Source organism: Anopheles funestus, chromosome 3RL (assembly GCF_943734845.2).
Source record: "Anopheles funestus chromosome 3RL, idAnoFuneDA-416_04, whole genome shotgun sequence".
NCBI lineage: Eukaryota > Metazoa > Arthropoda > Insecta > Diptera > Culicidae > Anopheles > Anopheles funestus.
Genome location: NC_064599.1, coordinates 7838342 through 7862792, shown reverse-complemented (window position 1 = coordinate 7862792; position 24451 = coordinate 7838342). Strand labels below are relative to the sequence as shown.

Here is a 24451-nt window from a genome sequence, read left to right as displayed (position 1 = left end):
TCGATTCCGTATCGCTTCCTACCAATCTTGGATGGTTGAATGGCAGTCAATCCCGAACCAAACAAAAACACAAGCGGCCGATCGCCACACATGAAGCAGATAGTGTTTGTTTCTGGTTCGGGGTCTGGTTTCAGTCCGCAATATTCGTGTGCACAAGATTAGTGCTGGTGGCATGTACTGCGAACATGAAACATGTCGCACCACGAAGGTTTCAAATGGCCCGTGATACCATGGGTATGTGCGTACCAGACACATTTCTAAATTAATAATCTAATTTAGCTTAGAATGCTCCAAAAATTCTTCCAATTCGACACTAGTTTTGCATCACCCAACTATTCTACTAAGTAGCGATTGTTATTTTTGTTAAGTAAATAAATTTAATTACTGCCTCCAATAATGGTATGGTACAGCCGTTTACATATGGGAGACGTGCATCAATTTTAGAGACTTGATGATGCAACGTCGGGGACTGAGTACTCCAAACAGGCTGTGGTTAACAGACCATACCGGCCTCACGTTTCAGCTCGCGTATTCGGTTCCCGGTACTCGTGGCGGTGAAAACTGCACTCCCATGCATCAACAGGCATCGACATCGCGCATATTGCGACATGGTGCGCCACCAAACCACAGATGAAACTGTTTTGCCACCGCATTGAATTACGCGACGTCATTCAAACAAAAAATCCAGATTAGTGCAGCACTTTCCGAGTGTTTTTATTCCTCTCATCAGAATCAACTGTACGGAAGAATGTCATTCTGTGGGAAGAAAAACAGTCACATATTTTCTAGCATGAAGCATAAACAATAGTAGAAGAAGAAAAAATTCCATCTGTACATAATAACTTACATCTGATACTCAGAAAATTAAGGGTTTTAATAGGAATATGATGAAGGAGTCGTCTTCTTATTCTCCAACGAATTACCAGGTTAACTATATCTGTCATATAATGGCTTATTAAGCTTTTTCTACCACGTAGTCTGCCGCAAGAGAAAACGGCTCTAATGGGGTTCGGTACCTCGTTTTGTCGTGTGAAGACCGACGCCACTTCCACCAAACTATTGGACCGCTCTCAGTAGGAGAGCTTACTAGTGCAAGAGTAGCTATTGGCACTGATAATGTTTGAGGATCTAGATGTCTAATTCTTCTGTCTAATGACTCTTGTGTGGGAATTTTCAATTTTGAGATATTTTTTAGTATTAGTAAGTATCTTTGAGAAAAGTATGTAAATAAGAAAGTCTTGAAAAGAAATGGACACTTCGTAAAATCGCTACCTTAAAAAACCGAGGTTTTCTTTGAGGTTTTCTATGGCTTAAGACGCCTAACCACAATTCGAACTCAGGGTAGTTGGTAATTCTTCTTTGGATACCGTTACCGCTTCCTGAAAGACACAACCATGAAACAGTCCCATTTCCGACAGGAGCTCACCAAACACCCTCCTTCACCCCCGCCTCCCCACCAGAGGGCATTGGCCACACGAATACCCCATTCCCCAGTTCGGTGCACCGGTGGAGAAATGTTTACCACCCGGCAAAAAAACGCGTAGTCGGCAAAAATCCATTGCCTTCGAAAATCGAAGGCAAATAAATAAACCAAAGACGCAAAAAAAAAGCTGAAATCCACGCTCAGCAACAGCAACAGAAACTGAGTGTGCTGCAACTTGTCAATAGCTTCGGGAGTGGTTTGTTGTCACTTGGTGTCATTTTCTAAGACAGTTGCAAATGAGGTGTCCCGTTTACGTTGCCGTTGCCGTGTATTTACGTGTTTGTCTGCTTTCGATTCTTTTCCGGATCTGTGCGTCGCCTTTGGGGAGGATTGTCTTGTTGCTGTTGTTAGTTTCCTTCTTTTCTTTTTTCTTTTTTGGACTCGTCACACTTTACCATTAGTGCTGGCGTCTCGAGCCAAATCGTCGACCGAAGACGGCAGACATGCCGACCGATAAGAGCAGCAAGTGGAATCGTAGCCCACCGAAATTGAGCCCAAACACAAAAACGCAAGTTGCGCTCGAAAACACGTTCCAGTTGTGTTTCTTGTTGGGGAGTTCCGGGGGGAGCTTTCGGGTTTTTGGGGGCGACGCACTTGTCTCGATTTCATTTCCTGCTTCACGGCTCGAGAACTCGTCCGGATTGTGCTGCTTCTCCTTATGGACCGGCGGTTTGTGCAAGAGGGTCAAGAAAATCCAATGATGATGCACCAGCGAAAAGCACTAATGAAAGCAGCAAATGGTTCTGTGCGGTTCTCGTTCTCAAAACCTCACCCAAAGCCTCGGCCAAAGCATCTGCCTTGATAATAAAACGATAACGCTGTGCGATGCAGCCGCGGCCACTTTTCGCCATTTCGGTGACTAAAGTTCTCGCACAATCGGCATTAATAATTGGTTGCTTTTAGTGCTTTTCCTTCCTATACATCTGGTGTAACGTTAAAACGGACTCACAATCGCACAGATAAAAAGTGAGTGGAACCGAACTGTCCGATGAGGTAAAAACTGTTTCGATCGCGTACAGAAAATAATTAACGTTGATAAAATCAAACCCGAAATGTGTTTGTTTTACCTTTTTTTTGTTGTTGCCCGGCCGCGCTTCACGGTAGAAAGGTTTGTGCACAATCGTTCGAAATGGATGGAGATCCACTCCATCGCCCATGAAATATGTCGATGGCAAAGTACCATCAGAAAGCATCAGGGATTTTGGGAGTCGATGCGACATGGCCTGATGTTACCATGTCCAAAGGGAAAGGCAACGGACCGAACAGGTCACTGAATCGCTACCACTTGATCAATCGTTTTCAGAGTAGCGTATGCTGTGTACACGCGTTATTCGTATCTGCGCAACCCGAGTGTCCATTAGCACATGGACCAAGGAGCAGGAATTCTCATGGACGCACCTACATACCTTGGGACTCTAGGGATGGTGACAAATAGTTGATACATTCGTCGTGTTGACAAACAGGGATTTTGTGGGGTTCGTAGTGCACGGCGGATGTTATGCATGCGAGCTAATTAGTTGCTAAAAGCCACATTTCAGGCAAAACTTACAGACCATAAATTTTTGGCTAAGCTTTTGCGTGTGGTGTCTATGCACAGGAAGTTGTTGAAAGAGACGTGTTTTGTTTGCGGTCATATTAGTTTCGCACAGGTATTATGTTAATCCAATTAAACTAACCATTCCAATACGATTGTTATGGGAAAAAGTGAATTTAATGATGTTACATTAGTGGAATGGTCTCCAGTTCTCTAGGAAAAAGTCTCGCCTATGAGTAATTCAAGCCAGGCAACGATCGGGAAGGTAAGTTGAGACCGAAAACTATTGTTCAGATAAGTATGCTTCTAAATCTAATTATGGAAAGTATAATGAACGCATTTTTAACATAAATTGTGTTCAATGCAATTTTAGATAAAAAAAATATTCCCAATTAGTCTGGCTTTTTATCAACTTTGCATAATGCACACTTTAATAATATTGCGCAGCTTTTTTCGCAATGTTTGAGTAGTAAATAATCATGATTAAAATGTAACTTCAAAAAAAAATTCTCTGCGGAAGAAAGAAAGAAAGCTATGCAAATGATATTCTTTATTTAAACCACAATTGGGTCCTGTTCTCTGGAGGGGTTGGGGGGGTGGGTTTGGCGGATGTGTTGGTGAGGAAGCTGTGGTGCATTGGTAGCAATAACCTTCTCCAGCAACAGCATTTTGCCGGCATAACGAACTCGGCACGGTAACGAACTGCACCGCATAAACGCAATCGCTTCTGCGTGCAGCTGTTTTTGTGCATTTGCTCTCGCCTCTCTTCGGTCGATATGCTCAGAGCAACATTAAAGAAGCATGGGAAGCAGCATTAAAAGTTTACCAACAGAAGAAATGTTGTACGACACTACAGCGACACGAATTGTAGCTTTGTCTCTTTTCGATGCGAGATGCTTAAATTGCAATAAAAAAGGTTTCAATGTGAAACAGTGCTTCATCGTAAATTCAAATTGTACAATTTGTATAGAGTACCTAATTAAAATCAAAATGTTTTCAATATTTAAATTAAAATGCTCCTTGTGCTTTACATTGGATTAATTGTTGCGCTATTTCGCCTTCGATTTAAAATGTGAAATTTTAATTCATTCAAAGTTATATTTTGGATCACATCATGCTTTTATCCATTCTTCTATGCATGGTTTTTAAGGTGTAAATATTTGTTTTTATCCAATAATCCCCTTTCAGTCGCTGTAGTGTTTGCAAGAGTGAGCCAGAGAACGCACGTTCGCACGGACACGAACCAGAGACTCGGTTCGCTGAGAAAAGTATGGACGCTCTCTGCTCATTCGCGGTTAATCCTTTACGGTGTGAAGAACTCTTCGCGTGTGCGTCCTCCGGTTGTTACGTTCGCGTTTGTCTTGCCCGTCTGCTTTCGCTTTCGACGTTTGTGTGGTGTTTGCGCCCCTAGAGTTGCGTCCCCCGTGTTAAAGAATCGATCGAATCCGTTTGCTTCGCGGCGCTTTAATTTGCTTCCTGCTTTTGTGCATAGGAAATTTAAATACAAAAAAAACTCTTTAATTTATTACATTCCTTTTACGGGCAGAGGTTAGCAAATGATGGCTTCGAGAAGCAAAACTTCCATTCGGCTTACAGCAAAACCGTACTGGTGTATTGAATGATTTGTGTAAGTGAAGTGCAAATTGCCAATGGTTCGAAGTGTGATGCGAGAAGGTTTCAATAGATTGATGGTGGCGATATTGGATGTAACCTGTCCTGTACCTTCTTGCATCTTATCTCACCGTCGAGTTAGTTTTCTATACATTATTAGTAGCACAATCAATCATGGGTGTTGAAAAAAAAACGGAACACCAAATGCGTGCAAAACAGTTTGCGGTTAGTGTAGAGACACGGTGTTACGTGCGTGTGGTGTATCCGCCAGCAGCCCCAAAAAAGAAAAAAAGCATTCCATTGATGCTGCCCGAAGAAACCGTAATCGATTGTGTGTGTAGCTCATGTTGCTTTTTTGACGAGTGATGATGGGCTTTTATGCGAAAATTGGCATTTAACAGAACCGTCAAGAAGCGATCAGCGATTGTTGGTGGTGTGTTTATGCTGCTGTGGCTGCTTCAGGGGCTGAAAGGGCTTTAATGATGCGAGATAAAGAGAGACAAACAGAGAGAGAGAGAGAGAGAGAGAGATAAAGCAAAAGCGAAATAAAGGGAAGAAAAAAAAATGCAACACAAAATCTTGATAAATGAATGTTGCTACAGTCGTGCAGAAACAAATCGAAGGGACGACTCTCGTGAGGTTGTTTATGTGGGTGCGTGTGCATTTGTGCGTTTTTTTTTGGTATGTGTCGGTGGTGTACTGCGAGTGGGTGGCATGAAACACAAAAAAACGGTCTTGGTATGTGGTTGGAAGGGGGCCGTGGAGGGTGGAAGGTTCTTTCTCGCCGCCTCCCCCCTTTTCTGGACCCTTGTGACCTTCCGCGAGTAGTGTGATTTTGGTTGCTTGCGTACGGGTGCCGCAAACAAAACGTTTGCTACAACCGACAAGAAGACAAGAAGCACAACCCAACAAAAAATAAAAAATCAACAAACCCCAAAACAGTGCAATTTATTTTCGCCGAGCTCTGCAAACCGTGTGCCGCCGGTGCGTCGAAGGCGAATTGTTTTGTTTAGTGTTTATTGTGGCATGTGTTGTTTTTCTGCCCCTTTGGCGCCTCCTTCATTCGCTCTCCGGGGCCTCCTTTGCGGAGGCTTGAAGCTATATAAGCTTGTATCATTTCGCTTGCGTTATCATCGTTTCGCCGGTTTGCGTGGTTTTGATGCGTGGCGTGTTTGGGGAAGCATGTGGGACTTTTTTTGTTGTTTTCTTTGCTGTCGTTGATTCCCTCCTAAGCAACCTTGTCGTTGACACTTACTCTACTATCGGCTATGAAGCTGATTGAATAGACAAGCAGTGAATCCGAGCAAAAGAAGCAAAAAGCGTTTTATGTTGTGAAACAAAAACCGACCCGAGAGGGATGTATTGGGAAAAAGTGTGACCTCATGTGCGACGAAAATCGTTTCGTTGTTTATTGGGTGAGAAAATAGCAAATCGTGTTCCTTCCCATTTGTATTATGTAGTCGTGAATGTGGGACCATAATCCACCATTTAATCAATGTAATTTACGACGAGTTGGGTACTAAAAATCGTGGCTAACAAAACACAGCTCGACCTTGACAATTGGGAATATTTGCCGCACACAACACAATATGTTCCGTGCAGGAGTGTTTCTATTTAAAAATAGGAAATTTAGGATAGAACTCGTTGTTTTTTGTGGTTTTTTGTTTTGAAAGTGTGTTATAAAATCATTTCGTGGCTCTCGAGATTCGAGAATACAAGAAGTGATTAAATAGTAAAAGTAGATTTACGAATCATTACTTTTAATTTACGCTTACCAATTGGACAATGTAATATAATTGCATTGGACAACGAGTTGAATTACCAAACTCGTTAATCTGCCACAAAAAAATCGAATTCTACCCAGGGGCCACCCTGGGTGTTGAAGATTAGTGTTATCAGCATCCGGGCACCTATTGCAAATATGTATTTTTTTTAATACCGAATTTAAACTTCGCAATGTTCGAAGATGTGTACCGCAGAGCGTACTACGATTATTTCATGAATTTTTATTTTTACTTGTGTGAATTAGCAAAAGGATTAAAGTATTGCGAAACTTCTGAGTCAACTAAAAGTCGCGAATTCATCCAATTTCAAAGAAATGTGTTATAAAATTGAAAAAAAAGTCATGCATTCGGTCCCACTGTTAAGCTGCTTTATTATTATCAGCCACTGCACGAATGTTGTAATCTCACGTGTAGAAACGTAAGTGCTTAAGCAGATACTCCTTTTTTTACGCGAGCCTTTTGCTGCTTCGCCCTCTTCACGATAAGCAAAAAAAAAGAACCTCACTTTGAGTCATTGCTACTTACTGCTTACATCGACAGCAGGATACACACGAATTGGACTGGCGCCTGATAACGCGCCAAGAAAAGAAAGAGGTGCTGCAAATGGTGGCTAAAGGTCATATCATACCACATTAAGCTCGTCGTGTTGGAGCGGGCCCTGCAACACCTGCAAAGAAATTGAAGCGCAGACGTTTGAAATCGTTCCACACGCACGGCCGTGTAGGCGTCATTCACAACATTTATTTGTTTGGAGGAAGGAAACATGCTGAGATGCTTCTGGCTTTTCGTAGATCGTTGAACTGAGCGGTATGAAATCTTCAGCAAGAAACGCCAGAGAATGAAGGTTGAAAGCCTGCAATTATAGCAGCGCTGCTATAAGAGTCCGAAAGGCTGCTGCCGTGCTGCGTCGAACTCTGGATACTGGATTGAATCAAAACGCCCATGCTTTTCCGGCTTTTCACCACAGAACTGGGTTGGCTGTGTACGGCGATGTTTATCGGTGTATGTGTGCCATGGACAAGATACATCTTGCGAACGAGTTCCAGTTCCAAGTGCGTTTTGCTCGTCTAATTCGCATCGCTTGGGCTGTTGCTAAACGGGTCCGAGAATCGGCAGCCCATTTTCTGCCAGCATTCTGCAGTATTTGCTGTAGGACGTTCTTTAATACAGGCGCGTTTATGGGGGCTTATTGATTGAGGTAGTTCCTGGTGCCGGATACGTGCCGTTTCGTTTCGTTTCGCTTTTTTTTTGCATATTGATTTGAAGAGAAGAGGCTTTGAAGGAATTCTTCCCCAGCTGTGGGCACGATCAGTTTTGGAGCAAATGAGCAGGGATCGCGCGCTCGGCCCAAAAACTGCGAAGACGAGGCCTCCGGACTCCGGAGGCACTATATCAAGTCGGCTCGCCGCTTGCTGTCCTCCCCTTATTCTTCTGTTTTATTCTCGTTGTCTGCTTTTGCTGCACTCCCGACCATGTCTGGCCCTCATCCGCGTTGAGTAATTTATGTTACGTTTCGTTGTGTTTTTTCCCCCTTTTTTTCGCGTGGCCACTTCTATGTAGGCTTTCGGTATTGCCTATTTTGCCGGAGCCCTATCACTTCGAATAACAGTAAAAACCACTTGCCGCCATTACATTTATGATACACACTGAGAGGCTGCTCGGTACGGATATGGCAGAGGGTGCCCAGCATACGGGAGAAGATCTCGGAGGCTGTTGGTATTTGAGAGGAGTATTTGAGTCAGGTCTTTTACCTTCTGCTTGCGTTCCCTCTGTTTTCTTTTTTCCATCATTTCAACCTTTTGGGTTAAGGGGTAGGAAGTGCAGAACACGGAGGTTGGGTTGAAACGAATGAGAACTCGAAGACCTCAGCAATACACTTGCCTGTGTCGATTGGTTGCAAATATTGCTCGGTGTGTGGGTTCCTGCAAATTCAGCGATCTAACTGAGGAAAAGACACTCGATGACTGCGGGGCAACATTATGCTCGGTGTTGCCACCCGTACCTCACCCGTAAGCCGCCATGCAGCTTGTACAACGAGAGGAATACATTTGTTCGTACATGCAGAGCAAAAACCTGCCTAGTTCATTAGAACTTGCAATGGAGGGATGAAGTAAGGCGTGAAGGCGTTGTGCTTAGGGGAGGTAACATCATGTATAATTAAATTTTATGCTAGTTACAGTTTTGAAACCGTAGCATCGGTTGAACCTGTGCGGTTATTGGAGCTTGAAAATGGAGGTTACCATTTCGAAGATTTTATTTGATCCCTGTAAGAAAGGGAGCAAGGCGCTGATGGGGCTCACAAGCAATTGAGCAACATACAGACATCATCGTCGGATGTCGATTAACGCTAAGCTGATGTTTTCTCACCGGACTGAATCTGTGTCGATTTCAATTAAAACTAAACGAGCGCTTCCTTGCTTGTATGCATCGACGTAATTAAATGTAAACATGTTTTTTTGTTTGAGAATTGTAAAGTATCTTGAGGAAGTACTGATCAGGCATTTTATTTTGATACTTATTTTCTACTTGCAACGCTTTTGTACTCGGTTAAGCCGTGTTGGACGGAGGTAACTTGATGGTGTATTGGTCCTGATGCTGGTTTATCACACGAACGGACTGGTCCAAAATCCCATTCGGGGACCGTTCTCCCGATGATTGATTTTCCAACTACACGATTGGATATTATGGAATCAAGGATAGCTAGTAAAGTGGGTAGAGAGGCCCGTCGCCCACCTGATTTTGGGCACCACCTTCTCCTAAGATTGTAGTATCAAAAACAAGAAGAAGACGATCAAATTTTTGAAGATCAGTGCGAGGAGTAATTGTGTTAGCACTGTGTTATTGAACGCAATCACTCACACATTGTTTTGTGTGCCTTTTTAAATAAGTCCTTGAGCTAGTTTTTGGGAAACGTTAAAAATCAAATCATTTGTCTATAGGTGGATAGTAATGCGGTGCGTAATGTGCGCCAACCATTTGTATTCCTACGTGCCTTCTAATTGCCGAAAGGTCATTTACGAAGACGTAACCACACGCGCCCCATAAAGAGGAGAGAGGAGGACTTAGAGCAGTATAAACCGTCTGAAGTAAATCGGCCCATTGTCGGGGAAGCCTGATGAGCGAATGAATGCATTTTTGGCCATAATTTCGCGCCGCTGGTGATTTGTTTAGCATTTAAAATTTTACGGCACAAATTAACGAACGCCGGGTCCCGTCGATTGGTATTGGTCAATACGAAATTTAGTGTTTCCCTTTTTGGGCAGATACCTTTCTGCCTTTGCTTGCTGTGGTGGTCATACACACCGCGCCTGTCACGTCAAGCTGGTATGCGAATCAAGATCGTATTAAGTGGGAAGCGAGAATGTGTCACCTCCCATTGTGCCTCATCAACCCACCTGTCCTGGATGGACCGTCCGGTTTCTTTTGCTGGTGCGTCCATTCTTTAACGCACCCGATCGTCATCGAAACACCGGCCCCATCAGCTCAGCAGCTGATCGTGAAGTTGATCGAAATTTAAATGTTTCTTTTCTTAACGGCTTCTTGTGCGCAAAAAAACGGCTTGCTCGTGAAGGGGACATCACCATGGTGGCACATCGTTCAACGCAGCGTGATAGATTGACGGAACATTTCGAGCGGTTTTATGACGTCGTAATAAGCGCGCATAAGTGTGCGCTCGCACAAAATAACGCTTTATGATCAGGCGTTCGGTTGTTTGATGCTCAGCCGGAGCCCGTTAACGAATCACGGTGCACACGGTGTGTGGTGATGGACGGCAGCAGTCACCACCATCTTCTAAATGTTCGATTGCCAAACTCTCCGGGGCCGGGACCTGTGCCGGGCCAGGCCGGTGGGGCAGCTATAAATAGTGCCCGTTTCCTTTGGATCACATTTCTCAAGGAATGCATTGCGCAAAAAATCCGAACTAAAACCGTGCGTGTGTGTGTGGGTTTGGTTTGAAGGGAAAAATCACTTTGCCCCCTTTGCTTATTGGAAGATGGTAGAGGATAGGGTGGTAGCACTCTGTGGTCGCATAGATTTGTGAACTGTGTGAGCAATGAGTCGCACATCGTGCTGGAGTTGCGATCGCGCAGGTTGAACGTTCTCTTTTTGTCCCTGGGGCTGTGGAACGTGCCAAATGCAACCATTAGTTGATATGTATCTAGGAAATGGTTATAAAACAGAGGAGCCAGCTGTGGTGTTGTTTAATGAACAGCAAAAAAATAAAAATCTGAATTGATTAAGAAAACATAATTGAAAAAAGTTAAATTACGAATTTTGCATTCTTGTTAACTCCCCAATTCTTGATTCTCTGCTGAGATTTTTAGCCAAAACTCCTCTACAACTCACAGAGAGTGTTTGCCGTGGAATTTAATATTCCCTCCAATAATTCTATATCTTGAATAACTTCAATAACTCCAAAAAGTTGTTATAACTTCTCAATCCATCCCAAGTTCTGGCGTGATTCCTCTTTATCTTGCAACGCCACACAGCTCAGCTCAGTTGTCGAATTCGGAAGGGCGCTAAACGAAAGGGTTTTGGAGAATAGGTAACTGGCGTGTGTGCTCGAATATGTGACGAAGTAGAAGCACTAATGGTGCATAATATACTATGCGCGCACACATTGAACGCAACTCGTGGAGGTTTGTTGCGCTTGACGAACTCCCTTGGTGCGGAACTCCCACTCAATAAACTCACTCAGCAAAACAAGCGCAACCAGCAGCATCTTTGGTGGGATAGCTTGCGTAGCCAGCCTTCCACTACCAGCACCGGTATAGGGCGTTCGCATTCGCAGTGACATAAATTGTTAACCCAGAAAAATATCGCTACCCAAGAAAAATAGCAGAACGATTGCCGGAGTCGTTGCGGAGTTGCTGAAGAGAAGATCACAACGACCAGGCAGCAGCAGCATTCCGGATGTTTCTTTTGATGCTTCGTCAGCAGAGTTTGTTGCAAAATTTTCACAATATTTCTGCGTCCGCACTAACCAGACGCACTAAAGATAAAGAGAGATCACCGCACCGTATCGCAAACTAATGGAGGAATAGTTGGTTGGGCAAACTGTTCTAATGGTACAGGCACAGTCGACCGTCTTCGGGAAGGCCACCAGATGCTGGCAGATGTGGGAAAATAAATCAATACGGCAGGCAATAGCACGGGACGACGGGTGTACGGGCACACAAGCGCAGGATGCAACGATACGGGTTGGTTTCTCTGTAGACAGCGTGTCTGATGCGTTACGAAGTGCAACGGCGAGCGTGTGGGCGAGTGCGCGCGTGTGTTTGCGTGGCCACCATGCCCGATCGTGGGGCCAATGGCAAAATGGATAATTTACGCACTTTCAAGCTAAATAATGATTTGCGATCATTTTATGAGGTAATCCAGGGGAGTTATTCACTCGTCAAGCAATAATTTTTCGTCGCAAAGCACAATTTATCTTGGTTAATCCTTTTTGGCGCTGAGATGAGAAAAGAAAATGTTTGCATAACCATGCTTAAATTGTGGATCATAAAATTTAATTCCGTAAGACGCCGGAATACATTGAGGAAATGGACGTAAGGACTTGGTTAGGTATTAAAGCGCAAGAAGAAGTTTTTTTAAAAAATGAGAGTTATATTTTAAACATGTTTATTACAGTGCTTTTTAAATATTGTTTGTGAACGAATTGTATTATAAAAAAGTGTTTCAAATTAAAACGCAATACCTTGAAAAGATGGTGCAGAAAAAGTGTTAAACAGTGCTACTTGTCGCTCAATATTGCTCAAAAGCTTCGTCTAAAAAGAGGCGCAACAACTAACGCGTGTGCAACAAAAGTGCAGAAAACAAAACAGCGGTACCGAAAGGCCATCCTAACACCTTTTTGTTACCCCCGTATGTAAATACATGCAGTGTGATGTGTTGAGTGAATGTTATATGAACACATTCTGGTGACAGCTAAACGAGCGCATAAAATTCTGCCGTGTGCTGTTGAAACCCCGTTGCCGAGACGGCGCGAATATGCACTTTTGTTTGATGCAGTAGCGTAGCTGCACCCTACGACACGGAAGCTGAGTGAAAAGCAAAATGTTGGGTGCACTGAAGCGTCGATGGAGGACTACGAGAAGGTTGGTACAGTAAATATGAACAAATAAAGGAAAATAATAAAATGTAAATAAAAGAATGTGGCATTCAACGTCAGTATTTGCTAGTGATCGTCTATGTCGAGTTCCAGTAAGAAATTACAGGTTTTTGGGTAATGTTATAATGTTGGGCTAATGTTGGGCTAATGTTGGCATTATTCTTCAAAAATCAAACCGTATAATGTACTGCTCAGAAAAGGCGTTAGAGATCAATACTTCAAGAGTTCCTGCAATTTCCTGGTTTCTCTTTACTTGTGATCAAACATCCAATTATTTCAATCAATGTCCAACGATGATTCCGGAACATACCTTTCCCCAATGGCATACATTTCCAACAACTTCAATGAATTGCTGTGTATAAATTATGCTGTTAACATAGCGCCAATGCCGATGGTAAAAGAAAGCAGCATTTGCTACTCGCGCCACGAGCCATTCACCTTATGAATGAGTAATAAACTACTTCCCTTCGTACGCTTTCAATCCATTTGCTGCCCACCCATATGGAATGAAGCAACAGGAGAAGAATCGGACCTCATACAGGACAGGAAGTGATTTGAAATGCGGTTCACTCTCCGGACGGCGACACGTGATGTTTTGTTCTTTCGCTTCGTTCGCCTCCCGCGTAAGGATGGGATGCCAACCTCACCAGGATTTGGTACGTGTGGCGACATTACATCAACAAGAAAAAAAATGAAAGAAGTATGAACTTCCGTGCACTGAAAAGGATACAACAAAAGGTGCCAGTATTATTAAATGGCTCCCGGTACTACGTCGGTTGGTAACGTCAGTTTTCCGCCAATTCGTCTTTATGCTAGAACGACCACTCCGTCCATGGTCTCTTGACTTGCGTATTTGATGCACTCAGACAGCAGACGAGTTACGTCAGGTTTGGGCGAATAATGGGACAGCAGCAGCAGCAGCAGCAGCGATGGAACGAATCGAGGTGGGCACAACATTGGCAAAAAACACGTGGAGACGGCCAAAACGTCGCGTGTGTGTGGGGTGTGTCCAGAGAAGGTATTATATGGGTGTCGTTTTGCTCGGGTTCGACAAACTGCAGTATAGGGCTGTGATGTGCACCGAGAGACAGGTCGTATTTATGCAGCTTAGCTTTCGATGCTCGGACCCGGGACTGTCTGTGCGTGGTGTGCTTTTTGTTGTTGTTTATACACGTTTGGTTCCGGCTCCGGTCGTTCGCCCTGGCCACGTCCAACGCATCGGTAGTCTGCAATAATGATTGAAAAGTTTCGTCCAAATAAATGTATTATAAACAAACGTATTTTTTATACAAGTGCATCAATTTATCAATTCAATATTATTCAGAGTCACATTTAAATTATATTTCCATAAATGATATTTAAAGCTAGTTTTGTAGCAGTTCCACTAAACCACCAGTTCAATATTGAATTTGTGAATTCTTTGTATGCAATTGACCTAATTTTTTGACTGTTCTAATCCTCACAATATTAAAAAACCTGAAATTGCGTAGTGGTTCTTGTAAATCGGTGAAAAAACCCGCTCATGTCACGCTTCAGATCACACACAAACTTATCAATCACCGAATTTTGTTGGAGTTGTAACTGGAATCAAGCAAATAGAGCGGAAAAACGATGACAATCGTGTATTTTGGTGTGTTTTGTGCTGAGCAGCACCCATGGTACATCGCTTTAGGCAAGCTTTTTTTAAAACCCACGGCAAAATGGTTAGTAATGGTTGGAAGTTTTCAATTGCGGAGCTAAAACTGTACAAAAAGAAGAATTGTCTGGTAGATGGGTGCATGGCACAAGCGGTAGATTGAAAATGACGGATGAGATGGTACAAAGTTCGCATGAGTGCATCCATGGCACAGGAGACTATATTGGCGAGAACACCAAAAGTAGGCAGTCCACAGCAGTTTCGTTCATCCTGGACAAGAGCCAATCGTAGTGCTTTTCTGATTCAAGTTTAGGTTGCTCAATCTCTAGTTGTTTTCCACTGTAACTTGGAAGGAAAAAAGTTGTGGATGCGGGCGCGTTTGTGTGTATCGCAGCATAACTACGAAACGCTAGATAACGGCGGATGTGACGGATTGTTGCACGATTGCAATAGTTCCATCGTCTTTGGTTAGCCGACAACGCCTTACGGTCTTGGGGTTGTGTTTTGTTCGTTTGCTTCCCCTTTTTCCGTTCCACTTTTGACTTGACGATACGAGACGATCATGAGACAGTCTGGAACCGCAAGTCCAGCGTGCGAGGCTGTTGTGCAATCAGCTTCCCTGGAAGCAAACAAGTGACCTAATTTTAGGGCAATTGTACCGGCTGCAATTGTACGTAGAAGTGAAAATAAAAATCGATTTAATGACATTAGCGAAAATGGTCAAAGGTATACACGCCACACGTTGTCTTCCTGCTGCTGCTGCTGCTGACGATGATGAATCGCAATTTATTGGGGGATTTTATGATTTGTCCGTCGAATGGTGATCGGTTTTAATGTCTGGGTGCCGAATCAAGGTTTCTTTACAATTTTGTTTGCGCTCTGGTGTCTCTTATCTCGGCACGGAAACGATTATCATCTGCTGAAACCATGCTGCTGCAAAAGTTTACGGTTGACAGCGAAAACAGCATCGCTTTATTGGAAAAAAAAGAAAGAAAAACAGAGAACCAAACTTGGGACGGTTATTAGTGGTGAATTGTTTGAGGAGTGTAAAAAAATATTTAAGAAAATGAAAAAAAAAACCCATCATCGCTCGTTTTGGGATTCGACTTTTCAATAAAAGTGTATTTGCTGTATTATCCAATAAGCCAGGAACATAAAACATAGCTTGGCCGATTCGCCCAATAACGTTTCCTTGTTTTTGGGTCCAGTTTTATGATGGTTGCTGGAGATGGACACAACGGATTTTATTTTTTTTTAGCACAAAGCCGACGGGGACCTGCGCTGTAATGTTGATTAGCATTTTTATTATCCTCACACAGTGTTGATGCTTTCATTCAATCATCGCGACCAAGTGACAGGCGTTCATTCCCATAATCGGATAGAGAAAATATGTTTTGCCATTACTCAAATGGTTGTTGTACTAAAAAGTTTGAATGGTTGGAATTATACAGGTTGTTTTCAAGACGAGCTCTCCTTCATGACTGCAAGGGTGTTTCTAATAGAATCTTATAACAATTGTTCTTCTTGTGTGAGTTCTTTTAATATTTATGGTTTAATTACCATGTACAAATTTATTTCTTCGAAAGACTAACACACTGAACATCACATATGCAAATGTCGTACAAAACAATATACGGTCATTTATTGAAAAAAATAAATCCTTGTGGTGAAGCGAATAAATGATGGTTTCCATTTCCACAAACGTCAGCATTTGTCCCATAACGCGGATTCCCTTTCCTTTCCCCTATCACCCCTTCGGGCACTAATAAGATATGGCCGTGGTTGCAGGGGTTGAGAAAAGTCCGCCCCGAATGCAAAGTCGCCGCATGCGAAACACGAAAAGATCTATCGTGTCACGTTCCATCGTGTAAATTGTGGACATATTTACAACATCCCATTTGCACTGGCATCATGTCACCGCGCTTGGGGAGCAACCGCCAAAAAGGCCGAATCGGATAATGAGGTGCGGGGTGCAGGATAGCATAATACTTTATTTTTTTATTGAAGCAGAAGATCCACGATAGAAAGGCGAAAGAATGAAAGCGGGCAAGCGAATGGTGGCAGCACAATAGCAAACACACATCACTCTTCGGTGCGGTGCCGTTTGGAATGTCGGGAAGTTAAGCTTCCTTCTTCCAGTGCGGCTATGTTTCAGGGCCATCCCTTCACTCAGGTCCTCCGTATTTCTGTCAGCATTATTTAATTTCGTCGAGTGAATCTGGGCGTGAGCCGAAGCGAGCTGGAATCAGGCCTGTGCACATAGGCAGGCTACGGTAGCGTGACCTCGTTCGTTTTGTTCGTTCGGAAAAAGGCAATCGAGCTTTTTTTGGGGAGCTGCGCGAAAAAACCGTCAGGACGGTTTGCCTGCCTCCACTAGTTCAAAGACGGAAAGACTAACGAGAGTGCATTTTATTACATCAACGTTTTGGGACGGTGAGAGTCCCCATTACCACCCCCGCGGCTTTCCGCCCTCAAAGAAGTCCTGGTTAGGGGTTTTTTTTTTGGGGGCGAGTTTTGTCTTCTTTCCAAGGGATGTGTACCCTGCCCACATGCTTATATCGAGGGCAGACCCGGGGACGTCAGTGACTAATTAGTGCAGATTGTTGGGTTTTATAGATATCGACTGTCAGCTTTACGATACGACACGGTACACGGTAGTTGGTTTGAGGTAGATTAATTAGCGGGAAGGAAATCGTTCAGTTCCGCCCTGGCAGTAATGGTAAGGTAGGTAGGTGGGTTTTGAAGACATCCTGCCACATCAAGGATGTGACCGTTTTGTCCGGAGTGCCATTTCGTGTAAGCCGTTTTGCCGCACAATAAGAAACCCCGAACCGATACGAATGTTTGAGGGAAAAAAGAAGCGTGATTTAGCGAAGATTTGATATTCTTTTTGAGCTGTAAACCATGAATCTGTTTGATGGAGGTTGTTTTATGCGAGTTGCGTTTTTCGGTGAGGAGTTGTAAACCGTCTCCTTGTGTCCTCCTGCAGGACGTTTTGTTTGAAAGCGCAGGCTCTGCAATTAAACTGTTCGCTGGGTTACGTTTTCAAACCTTACACTGTCGTAGCTGTTTCTAATAATAACGAACGGCTTTATTTATGGCCAATGGTTTTTATTGGAGATCAACCACTCACCAAACTTCCGCCTTCGTTTGTTCTTTGTTTCCTGACGAGGACTCATTAGAAGATGGTCGCTTAAGTGCTGCTTGCAAAACAAGGAATTAGAAACTGGGTCACAGTATTTGTACGGTTTGGAAAAACAACAGCCGACTGTTTCCACCATTCCTACATACATTCGTACCCATCCTAATGGAAGAATTTGTCAGGGCGACAAGCGAAGGTGAAGACGGTCGCTGGAGCTTACTTTTATTTGCAGATGTGTGCCGTTAGGAGCACACGCAACCAAATAAACATGTGTTTTTTTTGTCGTCGAAAATTCTTAAGCATAAAGCTCACTTCTCACAGAGCAGCATATGTGTGTATTTCTCGCCCCTTTATCTTGGGCCGATCGTGTAAAAGCACTTGCAACGCACAGCGAACATATAGGAGTTCTCCGAAAAAACATGGCCATCAAACATTGGGCTATAAAATTTGGCTTTATCTTCTGGCATTGTTTGCGTAACCCAGAAACAAAATAACTCTTCGACCTGCCTTGCACGGGAAGGAAACAACATTACCGTCCTGAGAGAGAGAGCGCGCATGTTGTGACGCCACGCGTAGCACCGTCTGCAGGTCGCAATGTTTGGCGCCAAACAGCAAACGGGTGTGACGGTTACCGAAAGGGTTGTCCCCAGGCACCGAAACGGGTGTGTGTGTGGGTGCGTCGGTATATTGCATTGTACAAGTTGGCCGAAATCACATGACAATATCGCCCATTTGGAGCAACGGGTAAACCCGGGAGGCTAATGTGGGCGTCGATTGGATATGCAAGATTGGTTTGGTAAAGGCACGTTATGGCAAAGGGGCTCGCTGTGTGTGACACATTTTTGGCCAATTGTCAACTATTTGGCAGGCGGAAGTGTTGGTTGCCTGTGGAGCTGCTTATACGCCCGGGGAATGACATTCGAGCGCAAATATGCTCTCGTTTACAGAGATTTCTGAACACGAAACCTAGTGATACGGACGACCATATGGACCATCCAGCACTGTGCCGAATATCTGAATTTATGGAATTTCTATAGAAAATAAAATCCACTATAGAGACTCCAAGTCGGTGGAATCAGAATCGGGGATCCGGGCTAAGTTTGGTCGTGCGAAAGACATTGGAGGCCAAAATGTGCGTCCTATGCAACATTTTTGTCCGACTCGGCGAATGTTGCTGACGGGCAGGAATGTTCTTTCTTCATCACACATTTTTCACGGCAAAATATTTTCGGATGTCCCCATTTCTCGCCCCAGCAACCCGGTTTCATCAACTCTGGGTGGAGTTTTATATCTTGACATTGCCCAACGTTGACTTCGCAGTTCCGTTCACGATGACCTCTAGCGAGCATCGGCCACCGGGGTAACGAGATACGCAAAGCTGACGGTATCCTGAGGAGCAGGGCAGAATTTGAGAAGGCGTTGCGTAAAATAGAATCTTGCTTGTCTCCGGATCGCTGCTCTCAGCTCTGGAAAACTGCCGCGAAGTGCCCCGTGCGCTGAGAACCCTGGTTGGCCGGTGGAAAATTATCTCAGCTATAATTGATGGTATTTATAGCGTCTGAAGAGCTTGTAATGGGAGTCTTCGAGCGCCGGGCCTAAAGTGGAATTCGATGGTATTTTTGAGGCAACAAATAGCTTGAGAAGCGGTAATAGTCCATGAGGCGCAACATGCTTGTATTAGGATGGGAAAGCTTGCCGGGCACTCGGGTTATTGGTGAGTAATTTTCGTAACTAACCTCTTCGCTTCTACTCCAAGATCACGGAAGACCAAACAACACAGCGTGAACTGTGAATAAGTTGTTCGATGATGTTAGCTCAACTTCTTGACTTGAGCGTTCCGTTCGAGAGTGTCCGAGTCACGTTTCGTTTCTTCAGCACAGGGCAGCCGCGAGAACTGAAGTGTACGGCGCCTAAATGCTAGAGATTGTAAGTTTTATGAGATCGCTGCTGGACAGGGGAAACATAATGGGCGATAGTCTATCGCAGACATTTCGCTATTCCTAGTGCACACCCGCAGGAGACAAATAAATGAATGATAATACCTGGGTTTGATGGTTAATGCCATGGTTGGTGGTGTTGGGCGAAGAAGCAACCATCTCCACGACTCTCGTTATCGATAATTTCGTTTGCAGTTATAATACGCTACGGTGTTGTGCAGTAGGGGCTGTTTCTACACTATTAACCAATTTGGCGCCTATAAACCCCTGCCGGCGTCAACGTTTCTACGGCCAACGTTCGTGTATTGATCGTTGTGCGGGACTCCACCATCATCTCGTACATCATACGACACATAAGATAATGGCCTGGATGCTGTACGTTTCGCTCCCTTACGAAGGGTGGATGCTGGTTTGCTGGAACGCTACATTTCCCTCCCGTAATGTCTCGATGGACTTTCTTACTTTTGGGTTCAGGCTATGTGTGGTTTTTATCAGAGTGGTTTTTATTATTCTTTTTTTCCCCTCCATATGCAGACAGAAGGATAGCTGGCGCTGTATAGATAAAAGTTTTCCGATTTGTGGTACGACTGATTCCAGATACCCCCAATGCCCAAGTAACAGTAGGAGTGGGAATAAAAGTTCCCAACGAAGATAGGAGTCAAAGTTTTGTGCGGAATGAATGTTGGCCAACAACACCCTTCGTTAGGTGTGGGTTTTGGATTTGGTTTAGAAAGAAAAAAAAAACATAATTTGTGTGTTCGCTGATCACTTTGCGTTATCTGTGAAATATTTCATCTTATGAAATGTTACACATACGGGTTTTGTTAAAAATTAAAACGGGAAAAACACTAACAACTCTTTTGAAGAACATTACTTATGTAAAGAAGCTTAATTTTAATGTTTAAATCAAAGTGTTTTTTAGTTAAATTTAATATTATTCCGTATGTTCTTTCCATTGGTTGTAGGCGATCGCAATTGCTTCAATATTCGCAATTTCTTTTTTCAATGTTTCTGCAAATGCAGCCAAGTCATTTCCTTAGGTACTGTGGGGCAGATAAACGGTGCGATTGTTGTCATCGTTTATTGGTGACATGTTGTTAACAATTGTGTCTGGATCAGTGTCACTACACTCGAAAGGGTTTTCACTCCTCAGCGCAAGAGTCATGTTTCGAAAGGACGTGTTGGTGTTAATCTCCTACACGCGTCAATCGCAGCTGTGTGGATTAAGGGCGCACTTTAGCCACCAAAAGCGAGCATAATTTCTCCATCTTTCGGTTGATTCGACATGCCCAACCAAGGGGGAAAGGGTCAGAGCCAGGGGGGGGGGGAGGGATCTTGTACGATGCCAAGAGGGAAGCATCATCGGTCGCGCCGCGCTTGTGGCATGGCATTTTGGGTGAAGTGTAGCGAAAACACATTTCGCGGTGCATTCCACCATTTCACTGACTGTTTCGCGGTGTGTGAGTGGGCGCATACGTGTGTGTGTCTGTCGGTGTATAAAATGAATGCTGAAGTAGGACGATGTTGGGAAGGGTCTCGGCATTATGCCAACCATCAATTGGTCAGCAAGCGTGTCTTTTTGCCGTCGCCGGCGAAAGATTTTCATCGCGGTGCATTGGTGCAGTGCGCGAGCCTTTCACGGTACGCTCTAAATTGCTCGTGACGTGATGAAAGTGCTGATTTTTGTGCTGAAACGGGACCCACCGAAGCCCCATTCGTAGCAAACTTGCACATTATATTTTGTTGTTGTGCGCTCGAGCAATTGCTCGGCTGTTCCGATGTGGAACGAATGACTCCGTGGTTAGATGTGCGTTTTTTTTTTCCTCTTGCTTTCCTACGAGAAGATTGTGTGTCATTTGATGTGTACTTTGCTGAGAAGAACACAACCGAGCCAAAGAAGATCACTGCAGTTTAATTGAACATACTGATATGACAAGAGGGAAGAAGGTAGGCGAGAAAGAGAAAGAGAGTGGGGATATGTTGCATGTGAAGAAAAGGGGTTTAGAGAAATGATAGATCTTGTTAAAGTGTAAAATTGTCCGTCTTTCTTTTGAAGAGTTAACGTCAATATTTGAAAAGGTAGCTACCGTTTTATGGTTCAGTGAATTCCACTGGAGCATACTCTAACAGTATGTTGTACCAACTTTGTTGTGATAATTGAGATAATGAATTAATGATGATTGATAAGTTTTGTAACGAAAATATTTTTTTTTCTGATACATAACACGGAAAACCTGAAGTTGCCGGATGGATTAAAATTTACACGTTAAAGTTGAGCTAATGTTATAAAACCACTGAACAAACGTTATTAAGCATTGAATAGGTTTAATAGGGTAAAATGTTTTTTTTTTATTTCTTTCACTTCAACACAACTTGATAATGGAGTAAACATTAGAAGCGCACTGTAACGTTACTGCGGAAAGAGAGGCCTCGGGACTAAGCAATATCAACCGAAAGACCGCATCGACGGTGTCGTGCAAAGGCTTCGCAATCGTAATATGAGCAAGATAAATTGTGCAGCGACGTGATAGCGGCGCATAGTACGGTTGGCAGGATGCAGGTTGGCCGGGCTTTATCATAGGTCTAATTGAAGTGCTCTTTCTTGTCGCATGTTAGCGTATGGTTGATGCCCTCGTGCGTTAGTTAGCCGACGTGAGTTGGTTGACAACCTCAGTGATCCATGCCGGACGACCGTACGTACGGTCGAATGGACAGACAGCAGCGATCATTTAATTAAATCACTGTCACATGATAAATAAACTCGTTCGCTTTTACCGGTTAGGAGTTGATCGTGTGTGTGTGGAAAGAGCTTATGTGAGATGAAAGAGAAAGTTCCATCTTCAATCAGTGGTTAGAAACTTCTTTGCCTGAGAAGACACATCGTTGGAAAAGCATTCAACTTAACAATACCACGAACTTCAAGGCATTTATTTAAAAATATTTGAAGATATTTACTTCCTTAAAATACATCTCTATAAGTCTACAAGAAAGCAGTTTAGACTCGACAAAAATCGAAAACTAGCGCCTGTAAGTACAATGGACCAGATTAAATTAGTCGACAGATGATGTGAAACGAAAATGTTTATTTTGTTCCTTCCCCAAAAAAAAGGCTTAACCAAATCATCACAACTCGTTTCCGCCTTTCGTAACGACGTTTGGGTATCATTCTCAGTGCCAAATGTTAACGTACGTGAAATTGATGAATGGAACAAATGTAACTGAAAGTTAATTAATTAGCACAGCTTTCTCATGTCACTATCGGCCTTAAACTTTCGGTTCAGTAAGGAGAAGCTTTCTTTTGTGGGAAACAAGTCGGACAATACTCGATTGAAGCTGAGTAGTATCGGTTGCTTATGCAACGGATCATGATTGAGAGATTTGATACAATTTTGAATCACAAATTTTTGGGCTTTTTATTCAAACTGTTGGGAAAAAAATTGTCCCAATAGTAAATATTTTTCCGCTTCCTTATTTCTGAGGTATTGTCACAAGGGCGAATGCACCAAATACTTGAGGAACCCTTGCAGTTGTTTCGCAAGCAAGCGAAATCCTCCCTTGCCATTCAGTTACAGCAAGCAGAACAATCAATTAGAGGTGAGTAGGGTAGAATCAACCCCGGGGCGTAGGTTGGTTTATTGATAAACGAAGGGAACATCAACGGTGGCTGTTGATGGCAGGTCGCATAATTCTCCCCAATAGTCGAAGGGCCATTTACCAATCGCATGCCAAAAACAGGCACAATGGAAGATGGATAGAAAATTGCAAAAGAAGGTAGCAGTTTATACGTTCCATGTACAACAGAGATGATGCATATAAGCGAATTTGGATTTATTTTTGTATTTATTTGGTATGTATTTTGGTAGCACATTTTTCCTCGTTTCAATTTGAGTGTCATAAAATGAAAATTTTCCCCTTCCGGCAAACCATTGAAACAAAAGCAAAGATGTATTTGGGTCACGGAATCTCGGCCTTAATCCTTCACCACATGTGTTTGGTGTGTTATGTGTGTTGAGGTTCAATCGCCTGGTGGAGGTGAATTTCGGATATGCTAAATGTGACGTTCCGACTTATTTCAATTTGGCCAAAGTGCCGAATGAATAAATTAGGATGGCATTCGGGAGAGGTTAATTGGTAAAGTTTGGAGTGATTATGTAAAATATTAATTTATCCCTCCTCAACACAGGGTCACTGTGAGTTACACAGCGACCCCCCGTGCGGTGTCTTGATTCTTGTCCAATCTTTCTGTCCTTTTGCAAAAAGACTTCAATTCCCCGTACATTCCTGGAATGTGTGGGTATTCATATTCAAATTTTTGTTGAAAGAATTGAACCCCTCGAGTCAAGCTGAATGGACATTGGTGGCACGATCCCGGAGTTAGAGTTTTAGAAAGAAATTTAGACCAATCCGTACGGCTAGAGCAGAATGGGAGAAAATGTCTGGGGATTCTATCGTTTTGCTGATCGGTTGTTGGTCGGATAGGAAAATTGCGTGCTGCCAGCTACGGAGGGAAAGGTTGATGTTTATGCTTCTCACCGACGATTGTTAGTCGTCGGGTTCATCAAAGTTTTGTCATGAAATTACATGCCAACCTATTGGTCCGTCATCGTCAGGCATTGAATGGGATTCGAATGACTTGAATTATTTATTCAGTTTATCGTGGAAGCACACGCGAACGTGTGGATGTTAGTGGTAAATAAATAGCAAAGGTTTGTGAGTTCAATTTCGGAGAGAACTAATTATTTACTTTGTTAGAGCACACTAAAATATAAATAATAACGCTGTATTTCACTAGTGGAGCTTTACAACTCAATTATTTTTCTAGTATCACCATCAGGTTGGTTAAATCTACACTATGCCCTTCGCTAGATCGTTTCTTTTCCTGGAAATTGAATGCTGATGTAACCAAAGTTGACAAACTTTGCGATAGAGTTCGACAATTCTTGCACCTTGATGTAACATAACTTTGATGATTTCCGTTGATGTCACCTGTTGTTGGATTTGGAATATTGATCTCCCTTCAAATGTCACGAAGGTTTTCCTTCGCTGTAATGCTGTATTTTTCACACCTCGTTAATGATACCGGTAAATAGATTATATGAAATCATCATGTATAAACACGCACGTGTTTAATAAGTGAGGATAGGCACCGATCTTCAGGCACGACGAAGGAGAGTCTGAGGTGCCAAGCGTGTGTGAATAACAATGAACT

At 43.3% G+C, this 24451-nt stretch overlaps 1 protein-coding gene across 2 annotated transcripts in view; it reads left to right on the top strand.

Annotated features, from left to right (window-relative positions):
* LOC125770647 (uncharacterized) overlaps window positions 1–24451 on the top strand; it is a 46034-nt gene that overhangs the window by 2416 nt on the left and 19167 nt on the right. Inside the window, exons 1-2 of one of the 2 annotated variants that reach the window (XM_049440547.1) lie at window positions 4156–4644; window positions 12047–12513. The exons of the other annotated variant lie outside the window; for it this stretch is intronic. Of the exons in view, the coding sequence (XP_049296504.1) occupies window positions 12473–12513 (41 nt within the window). The 5' untranslated portion in view covers window positions 4156–4644; window positions 12047–12472. Of the gene's footprint in view, window positions 1–4155; window positions 4645–12046; window positions 12514–24451 lie in introns of those variants that run through there. 2 annotated transcript variants of the gene reach the window in all.